General features: G+C 35.6%; 1 protein-coding gene across 1 annotated transcript in view; it reads right to left on the bottom strand.

Annotated features, from left to right (window-relative positions):
• Positions 1-15,248, bottom strand: part of STPG2 (sperm tail PG-rich repeat containing 2) — a 347,209-nt gene that overhangs the window by 214,351 nt on the left and 117,610 nt on the right. Inside the window, 1 exon segment of the mRNA XM_007463823.1 lies at positions 14,546-14,714. Coding sequence (XP_007463885.1) covers positions 14,546-14,714 — 169 coding nt within the window.

The following is a 15,248-nucleotide window of genomic DNA, read 5'->3' on the forward strand; positions in this document are numbered from 1 at the left end:
GAGATAGCAAAACAGAGCTAAAATGCTCTAAGCATTATTGGGAAAGTGGTAAAACAAATCCTTTTAATTGGACTGCAAAAAGTAAAGGACGTATATTGTAATTTTTATGGTAACTACTAAAAGAATAGTAAAACAATGCATAAGAAAAATGTAATAGAGGTAGGTGAAATGGAAAAATATAAAATATTTGATTAATTCAAAAAAAGGTGAGGTAAGAAAAAATGCTGAAACAAGTGGGCTGATAGAATATATGAAATAATATGGTTCATATACACACAAATATATCAGTAATCACATTAACTATAAATGGATTAATACTACTGTTAAACACAAAGTTTATCAGACTGGATTTTTAAAACTCATATATTTTTAGGGTGTATCTTTCACTCTTGATTATAGTTTCTCAAATTTTATATAAACTACCAGTGTCTGAGTTATACCTATGGGTAGTTTTTAATTGTCAATAATAATAACAAGACTTACTGAGTCCTTACCATGTGCCAGAAGCTATTTAAATTATTTTACATGTACTGATTCATTTAGTATTCATAATAATGTTTTGAGATATGTTCTATTATGATCTCCATATTACTGAGGCATAAAGAGTTCAAATAAATTTCACAAGGTCAGTGCAAAGCAAGAAAATATTCTCACAAACTCTGCAACCAGAGATCATGCTCATAATCACTGGGCTATACTGCCTCAATATCTGCAATAGAGAATAAAGACTATTTATAATGAGGGCTTTTTAAAATGTTTTCTTGAAACATAATTTTAATAATTTGGTTTATCTAAATATAATGTTACTCAGAATAATGAACTCCTAGTACATTTTAAAAATATACAAGTATTCTAAAAACTACTAACATTCACTATGCATTTAAAATATACTTATATCAACACTTAAACATGGTTAAGATGGTAAATTTAACATTATGTGTTTTCTACCACATGATAGATAGACAGACAGATATCACACTACAAAAGTTAAAGAAAAAACATATGTCAAAGGTTAATGACAGAAAAAGAATACTCAAAATTAAATCTAGCAATTTAGAAAATCTAGCAATCTAGAAAAATGAAGATGTTTTAGAGTGTGTATGGACATGCTAAACTTGTTCTTATGTTTACATCTCAATAATAAACTGGTGAATTTAACAGAAAACAAATTAAATTGACAGAAACCAGAGTGCTATTTTGGGGAGGCTATCATATGTAATTCTGGGGCCTCTGGGAGCAAAAAATATTTTTAAAAAAAGGTCTACAAGTTAAGGATATATAGATGTAAGAACTATGAAGAGTCTGAGATTTTTATCTACCTCAAGCTAACAAGTTAACCTGCCACAGTTTCTCTGATGCTGGCAAAAGACATGAGATTCCTGAGACAGAAACAAAGGAGCTTATTCCTCATACAATAATTCAGAGCATGAGCATCATCATGCTTGCTTCTGTCCTCCTTGCCCTCAATCCTAATGAAGGCAAGTCAGATGGAGAAAAATGGATACTTGTACAAAGCAATGGGCTTTGTTTCAGAAGAAAACCTGTGAGCTTACGGAACCTGAATCTTTCATAATCAGCAGTAAGCATGCCTGCCCTCTGCTTGAGAGGAAGACACTATCTCTATCTTCCAAAGCTATGTGCTATACAATCATCCTTGAAAAGACAGTCATAAACAAAGATGGGCAGAAATACAAAACAACCCCAGAGAATTCTCTAATAAGGAAGAAGAATAAAAACAGATTTTTACATAGAAAACAAACTTCTTTAGGAATGTTTACCTAGGAAACAAATATCTGAAAAAAATAACAACAGCAAATAATAACGCAAAGAAAAAAAAAAAAGGCAGTACCATGACATGATGTGTTTTAGAGAGATATTACTTCCAATCATATAGCTAAATTTGCATTATTTTTTCTCAGCTTGATGATAGTTTTAACTCATGTGTAGTGAAAACATTTGAGATATACTCTCTTAGCAAATTTCAAGTATACAATGCAGTATTATTAACTATAGTCACCACGCTATACATTAGATCTCCAGAACTTATTCATCCTGAATTGAAACTCTGTATCCTTTGACCAACATCTCCCCCTTTCCTTCACCCCTCAATCCTTGACAACCATCATTCTACTCTACTTCTATGAGTTCTATTTTTTTAGATTCCATATATAAATGAAATCATGCAGTATTAGTCTTTCTGCATTTAGCTTATTTCATTATTTGATTTAGCATAATGTTCTACAGGTGTTCTTCATCCCTGTTCTTGCAAATGACAGGATTTCCTTCTTTTTTAAGGCTGAATAGTATTCCCCTGTATGTGGCGTCTGTGTGTGTGTACACACACACACACACACACACACACCACATCTTCTTTATCCATTCATCTTTCTATAGACACATACATTGATTCACATCTCAGACATTGTGAATAATGCTGCAACGAACATGGAACAGCAGATATTTCTTCAATATACTGACTTCATTTCCTTTAGATATATAATCACAAGTCAGATTGCTGGATCATATGGTAGTCCATTTTTAATTTTTTGAGGAATCTCCATACTGTTTTCCACAATGGCTGTACCAATTTACATTCCCACCAACAGTGCACAAGGGTTTCCTTTTCTTCATATCCTCACCAACACTTATCTCTTGCCTGAGAATGCCCATTCTAACAGATGTGAGATGATATGGCATTGTGATTTTTATTTGCACTTCCCTGTTGATTAGTGAAGTTGAGCATTTTCTCATATACCTGTTGGCCATTTGTATGTCTTCTTTTAAGAAGTGTCCATTCAAATCCTTTGTCCATTTTTAAATCAAACTATTAGTTTTCTTGCTATTGAGCTGCTCAAGTTTCTTATATATTTTGGATAGTAATGCCTTATCAGATGCATGGTTTGTAAATATTCTTTTCCCATTCACTCTGTTGATTGTTTCCTTTACTGTACAGAAGGTTTTATTATAGTTTGACGCAATCCAATTTGTTTATTTTTGCTTTTGTTGGTTGTACTTTTGGGGTCATATGTAGAGAAATTATTGTCTAGAAAAGTGTCAGAAAGATTTTTCCCTGTGTTTTCTTCTAATCGTGTTACAGTTTCAGGTCTTACATTTAAGTCTCTAATTAATCTTGGCTTGATTTTTTTATATGGTGTGTGATAAAAGTCCAGTTTCATTCTTCTGCATGTGGATATCCAGTTTTCCCAGCACAGTTTATTGAAGAGACTGTCTTTTCTTCATTGAGTGTTCTTGGAAGAAAATATATGGATGTATTTCTGAGGCTCTCTATTCTGTTCAATGGTCTATATGTCTGATTTTATGACAGTACAAAACTGTTTTTATTACTATAGCTTTGTAGTGTATTTTAAAATCAGGTAGTGTGAGGCCTCCTGTTCTTTTTGCTCAAGATTGCTTTGACTATTTGAGATCTTTTATGGTTCCATATAAATTTTAGAATTTTTTTCTATTTCTCTGAAAAATGCCATTGGAATTTTGATAGAGATTGCACTGAATCTGTATATCATTTGGGTAGTATGGACATTTTCACAATGTTAATTTTTCCAATCCATGAACATTGGCTATCTTGCCATTTATTTGTGTCTTCTTCAATTTTTTTAATCAATGTTTTATAGTTGTCAAGTGTACAGACCTTTCTCTTCCTTGGTTAAATTTATTACTAAGTATTTTTCATTCTATTGTAAATGGGATTGTTTCCTTAATTTCTTTTTTGGACAGTTGTTGTTAGTGTGTAAAAATCTCACTGATTTTTGAATGTTAATTATATCCTGCAACTTTACTAACAACAATTTAAAATTTTGCAAGAATTTATGAAAATCTTACTTTGTGAAATTTTAATAATTTTTGTTTAAATAAGAAAAACCTTTATTTGTTTCCATTTTTCTGATACACCTATAAATCTGCAGCATTACTAAAAGATTACTGATAATGATTTCACAGCTGTTCTTTCATTACAATGAGATGTATTTCAGCTACAGCTAAAGTTTTTAACTAACTGAAAGCACTATGGTGCTTACTTTAATAGCAAATATACTAAAGTTGGAACAATACATATATTATCATCCTGTGCAAGGATGACATGCAAATTTGTGAAGCATTTCATTAAAAAAAAATTTTTAAGTACTAGGGTACTCTTACATTACCACCATAGGTATAATAGTGCTCAATTTCCTATAAATCATGTGTGTTCCACACTTTCTGGGATGAAAATCATTTTCTCTGATAGAAGAGTCCAATCCAGTTTAGTAATTCAATGGCTCTGCTATCCCTATATCATCTACCCCACCCCTACAGGATTCTTGTATCTTCTTAGCAATTCTTTTGCCAAACCAAACTTATACAAAGTCATTTTAACTTTCTTTAGCATTTTTTACAATAAATTGTTCTTCTCTTGAAACTTCCTAGATTATACTTCTATGCTTCTCTCTTCTATTCATTTATTCAGTCATTATTTCCCAAGTGTGTACTATAGTATGGACACATTTCCAATGTTTTGTACATGCTCTTTTATGATCTGACAGCTATGTTCAAACTTCCCCAGTGTTTAACCTCTGTTTATATTCTCTCTATAGATTATCTACCTATCTATTCTTTCTATATTTTCCACCTGAATTGTTAGCTACTTTAAGTTTTCTATATATGCATTCTCTTAGGCTTTCTCAAATTCTTCAGAAATGAGAATGAATAATTATATACACAAACATTAAGATGTCCTTTTAAAATCTGAACTCTGAAAGGTTTAATGTGTAGCCAACTGCACTGTCCGAATTTTACTCATGAGAGTGGCTTCCTGTCAACCTGTTAGGCTATAATAATTATATGAGTAACCTTCTTACTCATATAATCTCTAATCTCAGGAATGTTTCTTGTTTTCTGCTGATCATTTTGAAAAAGGGATTTTCTACATTTCTTGTATGTGTCTAACAATGTCCAGAATCTTTTCTTTGACAATTCTAAACTTTAAAATAACAGAATAGAAGTTCCTCTCTTGGCTTCCATTACTTTCTGTAAAGATAAATTGTCAACAATCAAACACATGTAAAATGTTTGGCTTTCAATAAAATGAGAAATCAAACAAACCCTTTTATATTTACCCACATGGTTACCTTTGATACTCTGCATTACTTTATACAGATCCAGATTCCATCTGGTAACATTTTTCTCTGCCTGGAGGACTTCCCTTAACATTTCTTACACTGTAGGTCTTCTGCAGATAAATATTTCAGCTTTTATATATATGAAAAGGTCTTCTTTTTTATGGAGGTAGAATTGACATACAACATTATATTAGTTTCAGGTATGCAACATAATGATTCGATACTTATACATATCACAAAATGATTACCACAATGTCAGGTTTAACACCCATCACCACAAAGATTTTTTTCTTGAAATGAGAACTTTATAGATTTACTCTCTTAGCACCTTTCAACTATTCAATACAGTATTATTAACTATAGTCACCATGCTGTACATTACATCCCCATGACTTATTCATTTTATAAATAAAAGTTTTTAGAAAAGCTTTTCAGTTTGTTTTCATTTTTGAAAGATATTTGAGCCTGCAGTAGAATTACAGGTTGACAATTGTTTTCTTTCAATACTTTAAAGATGTTGTACTGCTGTCTTCTGACATGCATCACTTCCAACATGAAATGTACTGTCATTTTTAACTTCATCCCTCTTAATGTCATGTATACTTTTCCTCTGGCTGCTTTTAAGAATTTTTTTTCTTTTTTACCATTTTATTCAATTTGATTATAATTTGCCTTTGCATAGTTTCCTTGATGTCTTTTGTGCTATGGGTTTGTTGAGCTTCATGGATATGTGGTTCTAGTTCTCATCAAAGTTTGGAAATTTTCAGCCTTATTTCTTAAAATTATTTTTTGTGTCCCCTCACTCTTTCTTTCAAGGATTCCAGTTACACATTTAAGCCACCTCAAACTATCCCATAGTTCACTGATACTTTCTTTTTTTGTCTTTTTTTCTCACTGTACTTCATTTGAGATATTAACATTTTCTATTACTGTCTTGAGGTTAACTAATTTTTTAGTCTTAACTATCTGATGCTAACTAGTGTACATTTTTTCATACATTATATCAATACTGGCCATCTCTAGAACTTTAATTTGTGCCTTTCTATTTGTGCTACTGCTTTACTTAATATGCTCAATGTTTCTTCTACCTTCTTGAACATATATAGTTATAATAACTGTTTAATACACTTTCCACTAATTTTGTCATCTGTATAACTTCTGGGCCTCTTTCTATTGATACTTTCCTGCTCCTTTGCATACCTAGTAATTTTTTTTTTTATTGAATGCTACACTCTGTGAATTTTACCTTGTTGGGTTCTGGATATTTTTAATTCCTATGAACATTCTTGAGCCTTGTTCTGGGAGGCACAAATTCAATAAGCCAAAAAGTATATATATAAAAGACGAAACTAACTGAGAAAAAAAGAAACTGCCATTCATGGATGGCATAAAAATCACCTGAGGAAATTTTTTTTTTAAACTAATAATAAATTAGTAGGACTAATCATTGAATTTAGAAAGAAGTATGAATCATTGGTAAAGCAAATCTTTAATAAAGGCTATTATATTTCTTTACACCAATAAAAGAAAGCTAAACAATGAAAATATTTAAAAGATAACATTTTGATAGCATTAAAAAACATCAAAGGTGGACGAGGGGAAGATGGCAGAAGAGTAAGATGCGGAGATCACCTTCCTCCTCACAGATACACCAGAAATACATCTACACATGGAACAACTCCTACAGAACACCTACTGAACGCTGGCAGAAGACCTCAGACCTCCCAAAAGGCAAGAAACTCGCCACGTACCTGGGTAGGGCAAAAGAAAAAACAGAGACAAAAGAATAGGGACGGGACCTGCACCAGTGGAAGCGAGCTGTGAAAGAGGAAAGGTTTCCACACACTAGGAAGCCCCTTCGCAGGCGGAGACTGCCAGAGGCGGAGGCGGGGGAGCTTCGTGGCCGCAAAGGAGAGTGCAGCAACGTGGGTGCGGAGGGCAAAGCAGGGAGATTCCCGCACAGAGGATCGGTGTCGACTGGCACTCACCAGCCTGAGAGGCTTGTCTGCTGAATCGCTGGGGTGGGCGGGGCTGTGAGCTGAGGCTTGGGCTTTGGTCGGAGCGCAAGGAGAGGACTGGGGTTGGTGGCGTGAACACAGCCTGAAGGGGTTAGTGCACCACGGCTAGCCGGGAGAGAGTCTGGGAAAAGGTCTGGAGCTGCCGAAGAGACAAGAGACTTTTTCTTCCCTCTTTGTTTCCTAGTGCGCGAGGAGACGGGATTAAGAGCGCTGCCTAAAGGAGCCCCAGAGACGGGCGCGAGCTGCGGCTAAAAGCACGGACCCCAGAGACGGTAAGGCTGCTGCTGCCGCCACCAAGAAGCCTGTGTGAGAGGACAGGTCACCATCCATACCTCCCGGGGAGCCTGTGCAGCCCGCCACTACCAGGTTCCCGGGATCCAGGGACAATTTCGCCGGGAGAACATACATCGAGCCTCAGGCTGGTGCAATGTCACGCTGGCCTCTGCCGCTGCAGGCTTACCCGGCACTCTGTGCCCCTCCCTTCTCCCTGCCTGAGTGAGCCAGAGCCCCCGAATCAGCGGCTCCTTTAACCCCATCCTGTCTGAGCGAAGAACAGACGCCTTCCAGCGACCTACATGCAGAGGCGGGGCCAAATCCAAAGCTGAGACCCTGGGAGCTGTGAGAACAAAGAAGAGAAAGGGAAATCTCTCCCAAAAGCCTCAGAAGCAGCAGATGAAAGCTCCACAATCAACTTGATGTACCCTGCATCTGTGGAATACATGAATAGACAACGAATCATCCCAAATTGAGGAGGTGGACTTTGAGAGCAAGATTTATGATTTTTTTCCCCTTTTCCTCTTTTTGTGTGTATGTGTATGCTTCTGTATGAGATTTTATCTGTATAGCTTTGCTTCCACCATTTGTCCTAAGGTACTATCCATCCGTATATTTGTTTTTTCTCTAATTTTTTGGCTTAATAATTATTTTTTAATTTAATAACTTTATTATATTTTACTTTATTTTATTTTACTTTATGTTCTTTTTTTCTTTTTTTCCTTCCTTCCTCCCACCATCCCTCCCTCCCTCCTTCCTTTCTTTCGTTCCTTCTTTCCTTTTCCCATTCCTTCCTCCCTTCCTTCCTTCCTTTCTTTCTTTCTTTCTTTCTTTTTTCCTTCCTTCCTACTTCTACTAATTCTTTCTCTCTACTTTTTCTCCCTTTTATCCTGAGCCGTGTGGATGAAAGGCTCCTGGTGCTGCAGCCAGAAGTCAGTGCTGTGCCTGTGAGGTGGGAGAGCCAACTTCAGGACACTGGTCAACAAGAGGCCTCCCACCTCCACATAATATCAAACGGCGAAAATCTCCCAAAGATCATCTCAACCCCAGCACCCAGCTTCACTCAATGACCAGCAAGCTACAGTGCTGGACACCCTATGCCAAACAACTAGCAAAACAGGAACACAACCCCACCCATTAGCAGAGAGGCTGCCTAAAATCATAAGTCCACAGAAACCCCAAAACACACCACCAGACGTGGACCTGCCCACCAGAGAGACAAGATCCAGCCTCATCCACCAGAACACAGGCACGAGTCCCCTCCACCAGGAATCCTACACAACCCACTGAACCAACCTTAGCCACTGGGGACAGACACCAAAAACAACGGGAACTGCGAACCTGCAGCCTGCAAAAAGGAGACCCCAAACACAGTAAGATAAGCAAAATGAGAAGACAGAAAAACACACAGCAGATGAAGGAGCAAGATAAAAACCCACCAGACCTAACAAATGAAGAGGAAATAGGCAGTCTACCTGAAAAAGAATTCAGAGTAATGATAGTAAAGATAATCCAAAATCTTGGAAATAGAATAGACAAAATGCGAGAAACATTTAACAAGAACCTACAAGAACTAAAGATGAAACAAACAACGATGAACAACACAATGAATGAAATGACAAATACTCTAGATGGGATCAATAGCAGAATAACTGAGGCAGAAGAAAGGATAAGTGACCTGGAAGATAAAATAGTGGAAATAACTACTGCAGAGCAGAATAAAGAAAAAACAATGAAAAGAACTGAGGACAGTCTCAGACACCTCTGGGACAACATTAAATGCACCAACATTCGAATTATAGGGGTTCCAGAAAAAGAAGAGAAAAAGAAAGGGACTGAGAAAATATTTGAAGAGGTAACAGTTGAAAACTTCCCTCATATGGGAAACGAAATAGTTAATCAAATCCAGGAAGCAGAGAGTCCCATACAGGATAAATCCAAAGAGAAATACGCCAAGACACATATTAATCAAACTGTCAAAAATTAAATACAAAGAAAGCATATTAAAAGCAGAAGGGAAAAACAACAAATAACACACAAGGGAATCCCCATAAGGTTAGCAGCTGATCTTTCAGCAGAAACTCTGCAAGCCAGAAGGGACTGGCATGACGTATTTAAACTGATGAAGGAGAAAAACCTGCAACCAAGATTACTCTACCCAGCTAGGATCTCATTCAGATTTGATGGAGAAATTAAAACCTTTACAGACAAGCAAAAGCTGAGAGAGTTCAGCACCACCAAACCAGCTTTACAACAAATGCTAAAGGAACTTCTCTAAGCAAGAAACACAAGAGAAGGAAAAGACCTACAATAATGAACCCAAAACAATTTAGAAAATGGGAATAGGAACATACATATCGATAATTACCTTAAATGTAAATGGACTAAATGCTCCCACCAAAAGACACAGACTGGCTGAATGGATACAAAAACAAGACCCATATTTATGCTGTCTACAAGAGACCCATTTCAGACCTAGAGACACATACAGACTGAAAGGGGATGGAAAAAGATATTCCATGCAAATGGAAATCAAAGGAAAGCTAGAATAGCAATTCTCATATCAGACAGAATAGACTTTAAATAAAGAATATTAGAAGAGACAAAGAAGGACACTACATAATGATCAAGGGATCGATCCAAGAAGAAGATATAACAATTGTAAATACTTATGCACCCAACATAGGAACACCTCAATACATAAGGCAAATGCTAACAGCCATAAAAGGGGAAATCAACAGTAACACATTAATAGTACGGGACTTTAACACCCCACTTTCACCAATGGACAGATCATCCAAAATGAAAATAAATAAGGAAACACAAGCTTTAAATGATACATTAAACAAGATAGACTTAGTTGATACTTATAGGACACTCCATCCAAAAACAACAGAATACACATTTTACTCAAGTGATCATGGAACATTCTCCAGGATAGATCATATCTTGAGTCACAAATCAAGCCTTGGTAAATTTAAGAAAATTGAAATTATTTCAAGTATCTTTTCCAACGACAACGCTATGAGACTAGATATCAATTACAGGAAAAGATCTGTAAAAACTATAAACACATGGAGGTTAAAAAATACACTACTTAATAACTGTAAATAACTGAAGAAATCAAAGAGGAAATAAAAAATACCTAGAAACAAATGACAATGGAGACACGATGACTCAAAACCTATGGGATGCAGCAAAAGCAGTTCTAAGAGGGAAGTTTACAGCAATACAAGCCCACCTTAAGAAACTGGAAACATCTCGAATAAACAACCTAACCTTGCACCTAAAACAATTAGAGAAAGAAGAACAAAAAAACCCCAAAGTTATCAGAAGGAAAGAAATCATAAAAATCAGATGAGAAAAACATGAAAAAGAAATGAAGGAAACGATAGCAAAGATCAATCAAACTAAAAGCTGGTTCTTTGATAAACAAAACTGACAAACCATTAGCCATACTCATCAAGAAAAAAAGGGAGAAGACTCAAATCAATAGAATCAGAAATGAAAAAGGAGAAGTAACAACTGACACTGCAGAAATACAAAGGATCATGAGAGATTACTACAAGCAACTCTATGCCAATAAAATGCACAACCTGGAAGAAATGGACAAAGTGTTTGAAATGCACAACCTGCCAAGACTGAATCAGGAAGAAATAGAAAATATGAACAGATCAATCACAAGCACTGAAATTGAAACTGTGATTAAAAATCTTCCAACAAACAAAAGCCCAGGACCAGACGGCTTCACAGGCGAATTCTATCAAACATTTAGAGAACAGCTAACACCTATACTTCTCAAACTCTTCCAAAATATAGCAGAGGGAGGAACACTCCCAAATTCATTCTACAAGGCCACCATCACCCTGATACCAAAACCAGACAAGGATGTCACAAAGAAAGAAAACTACAGGCCAATATCACTGATGAACACAGATGCAAAAATCCTCAAAATACTAGCAAACAGAATCCAACAACACATTAAAAGAATCATACACCATGATCAAGTGGGGTTTATTCCAGGAATGCAAGGATTCTTCAATATACACAAATCAATCAATGTGATAAACCATATTAACAAATTGGAGAAAAACCATATGATCATCTCAAGAGATGCAGAGAAAGTGTTTGACAAAATTCAACACCCATTTGTGATAAAAACCCAGCAGAAAGTAGGCATAGAGGGAACTTTCCTCAACATAATAAAGGCCATATATGACAAACCCACAGCCAACATCATCCTTAATAGTGAAAAACTGAATGCATTTCCACTAAGATCAGGAAGACAAAGTTGCCCACTCTCACCACTCTTATTCAGCGTAGTTATGGAAGTTTTAGCCACAGCAATCAGAGAAGAAAAGAAAATAAAAGGAATCCAAATCAGAAAAGAAGAAGTAAAGCTGTCACTGTTTGCAGATGACATGATACTATACATAGAGAATCCTAAAGATGCTACCAGAAAACTACTAGAGCTAACCAATGAATCTGGTAAAGTTGCAGGACACAAAATTAATGCACAGAAATCTCTGGCATTCCTATACACTAATGATGAAAAATCTGAAAGTGAAATCAAGAAAACACTCCCATTTACCACTGCAACAAAAAGAATAAAATATCTGGGAATAAACCTACCTAAGGAGACAAAAGACCTGTATGCAGAAAACTATAAGACACTGATGAAAGAAATTAAAGATGATACAAACAGATGGACAGATATACCATGTTCCTGGATTGGAAGAATCAACATTGTGAAAATGACTCTACTACCCAAAGCAATCTACAGATTCAATGTAATCCCTATCAAACTACCACTGGTATTTTTCACAGAACTAGAACAAAAAATTTCACAATTTGTATGGAAACACGAAAGACCCCGAATAGCCAAAGCGATCTTGAGAACGAAAAATGGAGCTGGAGGAACCAGGCTCACTGACTTCAGACTATACTACAAAGCTACAGTAATCAAGACAGTATGGTACTGGCATAAAAACAGAAATATAGATCAATGAAATGGGATAGAAAGCCCAGAGATAAACCCATGCACATATGGTCACCTTATCTTTGATAAAGGTGGCAGGAATATACAGTGGAGAAAGGACAGCCTCTTCAATAAGTGGTGCTGGGAAAACTGGACAGGTACATGTAAAAGTATGAGATTAGATCACTCCCTAACACCATACACAAAAATAAGCTCAAAATGGATTAAAGACCTAAATGTAAGGCCAGAAACTATCAAACTCTTAGAGGAAAACATAGGCAGAACACTCTATGACATAAATCACAGCAAGATCCTTCTTGACCCATCTCCTAGAGTAATGGAGATAAAAACAAAAATAAACAAATGGGACCTAATGAAACTTCAAAGCTTTTGCACAGCAAAGGAAACCATAAACAAGACCAAAAGACAGCCCTCAGAATGGGAGAAAATATTTGCAAATGAATCAACTGACAAAGGATTAATCTCTAAAATTTACAGGCAGCTCATGCAGCTCAATAACAAAAAAATAAACAACCCAATCCAAAAATGGGCAGAAGACCTAAATAGACATTTCTCCAAAGAAGATATACAGACTGCCAACAAACACATGAAAGAATGCTCAACATCATTAATCATTAGAGAAATGCAAATCAAAACTACAATGAGATATCATCTCACACCAGTCAGAATGGCCATCATCAAAAAATCTAGAAACAATAAATGCTGGAGAGGGTGTGGAGAAAAGGGAACACTCTTGCAGTGCTGGTAGGAATGTGAATTGGTACAGCCACTATGGAGAACAGTATGGAGGTTCCTTAAAAAACTACAAATAGAACTTCCATATGACCCAGCAATCCCACTACTGGGCATATACCCTGAGAAAACCATAATTCAAAAGGAGTCATGTACCAAAATGTTCATTGCAGCTCTATTTACAATAGCCTGGAGATGGAAACAACCTAAGTGCCCATCATCGGAAGAATGGATAAAGAAGATGTGGCACATATATACAACAGAATATTACTCAGCCATAAAAAGAAATGAAATTGAGCTATTTGTAATGAGGTGGATAGACCTAGAGTCTGTCATACAGACTGAAGTAAGTCAGAAAGAGAAAGACAAGTACCATATGCTAACACATATATATGGAATTTAAGAAAAAAAAATGTCATGAAGAACCTAGGGGTAAGACAGGAATAAAGACACAGACCTACTAGAGAACTGACTTGAGGATATGGGGAGGGGGAAGGATGAGCTGTGACAAAGCGAGAGTGAGGCATGAACATATATACACTACCAAACGTAAGGTAGATAGCTAGTGGGAAGCAGCTGCATAGCACAGGGAGATCAGCTCGGTGCTTTGTGACCGCCTGGAGGGGCAGGATAGGGAGGCTGGGAGGGAGGGAGATGCAAGAGGGAAGAGATATGGGAACATATGTGTATGTATAACTGATTCACTTTGTTATAAAGCAGAAATTAACATACCATTGTAAAGCAATTAAACCCCAATAAAGATGTTAAAAAAAAAAAAGATGAATAACGTACTCTCCACTCTTTTTTGTCAGTTTATTTCATTCCTCCTAATTATTCTCAGAGGGCTGGATGTACTAATTCTTGTTAAATATGAGTATATCACAGTTTGTTTTTCCATTCATTGATTAATGGACATTTGGGTTGTTTTCAGCTCTATTATTACAAACAAAGTTTTATGAACTGCATATGAACTATATGAATAAAGCTATGAACACTCATGTACAAAAAAAAAAACCTATCAAATACTGACAGATAAATCTAATAAAGATGTGTAAGACGTCAACATAAAAATTATAAAACTGCAGAGAGCATTTAAAGAAGCCCTAAATTAAAGGAAGCCTAAATTTACTTTCAGAATATAGTGGCCCAATCGTAAAATGAAGATAAATATTTAAAGAACTACATATGAGATCTCCAAAGAGATAAAGAATGAGATCTACTTTTAAAAAATAAATTACAAACATAGCTGTGAACGAAATTAATTTTTGTTCTTATGCCATAAATGACCATATGTAAATAATTTCAATAATAATAGTATGGCTTATAATAATGAGGTATATATATCACATGTAATCCTGTAAACCCTAAATTCTTGGTAAAAGATATAAGTAATATAATTTTGGTATCCACATATTACCTTATAGCCAGCAGGCCCAGGAGTAGGAAAAACGTCTTTCTGAACCAGGAAGAGAGTCTGAGGAACAGAATAACCAAATGCAATTTTCTTTTGTTTCTTCAAGCAGGTATTGCTAAAGTTGTCAATTAAAGTATTGTTTTGGATATTATAAAACCCAGGACCTAGAATTATGAAGAATATCATATGTAAGAAACACTTTTAATTCTTTTAAACTGAGTAACCTTATTATTTATTTTACTTTATTTATTGAATGATTCTTTAACTTCTATAGTGCTTTATAATTTTCAAAAGTTTTACACACATGATTTCATATAATCCCAAAATAACCCTTTTACTTCCCCGCCCTTGTATTGCTCCTCCCCCCTTCCCTCTCCTCACTGGTAACCACTAGTTCTCTATATCTGTGAGTCTGCTTCTTTTTGCTTATTCACTAGTTTGTTGTATTTTGTAGATTCCATATATGTGACATCACACAATTTGTCTTTCTCTGTTTGACTTATTTCACTTAGCAAAATACCCTCAAAGTCCATCTATATTGCTTCAAATGGCAAAATTTCATTGTTTTTTATGGCTGAGTAGTATTACATTGTATATATACACCATATCTTATTTATAAACTGAGTAACTACAAATGAAGTAATTTTTTAGAAAGAATTCTCATATATTGCTGGCAGGGATGCAAAGTGCTTTGGCAT

Source organism: Lipotes vexillifer, unplaced genomic scaffold, assembly GCF_000442215.2.
Source record: "Lipotes vexillifer unplaced genomic scaffold, Lipotes_vexillifer_v1.1 scaffold49, whole genome shotgun sequence".
Lineage (NCBI taxonomy): Eukaryota > Metazoa > Chordata > Mammalia > Artiodactyla > Lipotidae > Lipotes > Lipotes vexillifer.